The sequence below is a fragment of the Capra hircus genome, chromosome 23, assembly GCF_001704415.2.
Source record: "Capra hircus breed San Clemente chromosome 23, ASM170441v1, whole genome shotgun sequence".
Classification (NCBI taxonomy): Eukaryota; Metazoa; Chordata; class Mammalia; order Artiodactyla; family Bovidae; genus Capra; species Capra hircus.
In genome coordinates this window covers 20,600,162-20,602,280 of record NC_030830.1, presented here as the reverse complement: position 1 = coordinate 20,602,280, position 2,119 = coordinate 20,600,162, and the positions used below count along the sequence as shown (strand labels likewise).

The 2,119-nt window shown below is 41.2% G+C and overlaps 1 protein-coding gene across 1 annotated transcript; it reads left to right on the top strand.

Annotated features, from left to right (window-relative positions):
- Window positions 291-1,240, top strand: LOC102188493 (olfactory receptor 12D3). The gene is given in 2 exon segments (XM_005701658.2): window positions 291-1,194; window positions 1,197-1,240. Coding segments are annotated over 2 exon segments (948 nt in total).

Sequence of the window (2,119 nt, the reverse complement as noted above, 5' to 3'; positions counted from 1 at the left end):
GATATAATCATGTTTTACATTTTGTGCTTTAAAAAAGTGTCTTTTATCTATATCTGACTTACTCATTATAAGCTGTTTTTATTAGTACATGATAAATTCTGAAGTGATAAAAAGATGTTTGACTCATATTTAGGAGTGGTAAAGCTGTTTATTTACCACTTCTAAATATTCTCCACACTGGAGCTCACCGTTTGGCTTTTCCAAATAATAAACTTGCTTCACTTAATTCCCACAGTGTAAAATTCAAAAAAACTACCTCACTGTCATCATTACATTTGCTCCCCAAAGCAATGGAGAATGTCACTACAGTAAATGAGTTTCTGTTACTTGGCCTGACCAGTGTTCAGCAGCTGCAGCCTTTCTTCTTTGTGATTTTCTTAATCATTTACTTGATAAACTTGGTTGGAAACGGAGCTATATTAGTGATTGCGATTTTGGAACCCAAACTGCATTCCCCCATGTATTTTTTCCTGGGAAACCTTTCTTGCCTGGATATCTGCTACTCTTCAGTGACATTGCCCAAAGTCCTTATAAACCTCCTCTCCGCTCGCAGGGCTATATCATTCCTGGGCTGTATCACTCAGCTATACTTCTTCCACTTTCTGGGAAGCACAGAGGCCATCTTACTAGCTGTTATGGCTTTTGATCGCTTCGCTGCCATCTGCAACCCACTTCGTTACCCTGTCATCATGAACCCCAAGGTATGTATTCTCTTGGCAGCCGTGGCCTGGATCACCAGCATCTTTAACGCTCTGGTACATTCTGTCATGACTGCACGCCTGAACTTTTGCCGCTCTCAAGAGCTCAATCACTTCTTCTGTGATGTCAAGCCCCTCTTGGAACTGGCCTGCAGTAACACACTGCTCAACCAATGGCTTCTTTCTGTTGTCACAGGCAGCGTATCTATGGGAGCTTTCTTCCTGACGCTTCTCTCCTACTTGTATATTATTTACTCCCTTCTGCTCAAGCATAAGTCCTGCAGAATACTCCACAAAGCTTTGTCCACTTGTGCCTCCCATTTCACGGTGGTGTGTCTTTTCTATGGACCTGTAGGCTTCACGTACATTCGTCCTGCCTCAGCCACTTCCATGACTCAGGACCGGATGGTGGCCATCATCTATAGTGCAGTCACTCCAGTGCTGAATCCACTGATATACACTCTTAGGAATAAAGAAGTGAGGCTGGCGCTGAAGAAAACCTTGGGAGCAAGTTATTTAAAGACTGCTGGCAGCACCACTGAGATTAATGAGGCTTATATCTGACTCTGATTAAGATTTTTATCCCTTCACTCTAATAAATGGTCTGCATGGTTTTCCCTCAGGAATTTATAGCCCCATAACCATGTTCTGCACTCAACTATGTGTCATTATTTGCTCAGTTTTTATTTACCTACTCACTTATTTAAGAGATAGTCATTGAATGTATATTGTGTCAGGCAGCATATTAGGTGTAGGAAGCAAGACTGAGCAAAAGAAATTCTACAATCTCACACAATGCACAAATTCATAAGTATACACGTCAGGGTAATTAGATGCTACAGAGAATTAAAAAGAGATAAGAAGCCTAGGGAGGGATGAGAGCAGGCACTTAGTACATGATAAATGATTTATCTATTTCTTTTCTATTCTGGCCATTCTATTATCATATATGGCAGATGTTCTCATATCAATTTATTGATTGGAAAAAGATCAGTTGATCTAAATGCTAGAAAATGTACTCAATTTATTGGTAAATTCCTTGTTGTATACCTTGAAAAGGGAAGACATATTAAAACTGAGATTTATAATAAATGCCTCCATCAGCATCTGGATGCAGGATAATTGGAAGCCAGACTCCCAGGCAGTAGTTTTCAATGGATGTCTATAGACTTCCTTCAGTGGATGTCTGTAGGAAGTGAGTTTGTTTGCTTCTCCTTCACTGAGCCCTGGGGTGGTAGCCAGTTAAGAACAGTTTCTTTGTTTGTGATTGTCCTGGTAAGCCCAAAGACACAAGCCCCTCTGACCAGAGCAGGCTATCTGGGTTATGTGGTCTCTGGGTGTCAGCAACAAAAACCGGAACACTGGAAAGATGTTTCTTTCTCGGAAACACCAGAGTTCTGAGCTAGGGCAGAGCTATAGCC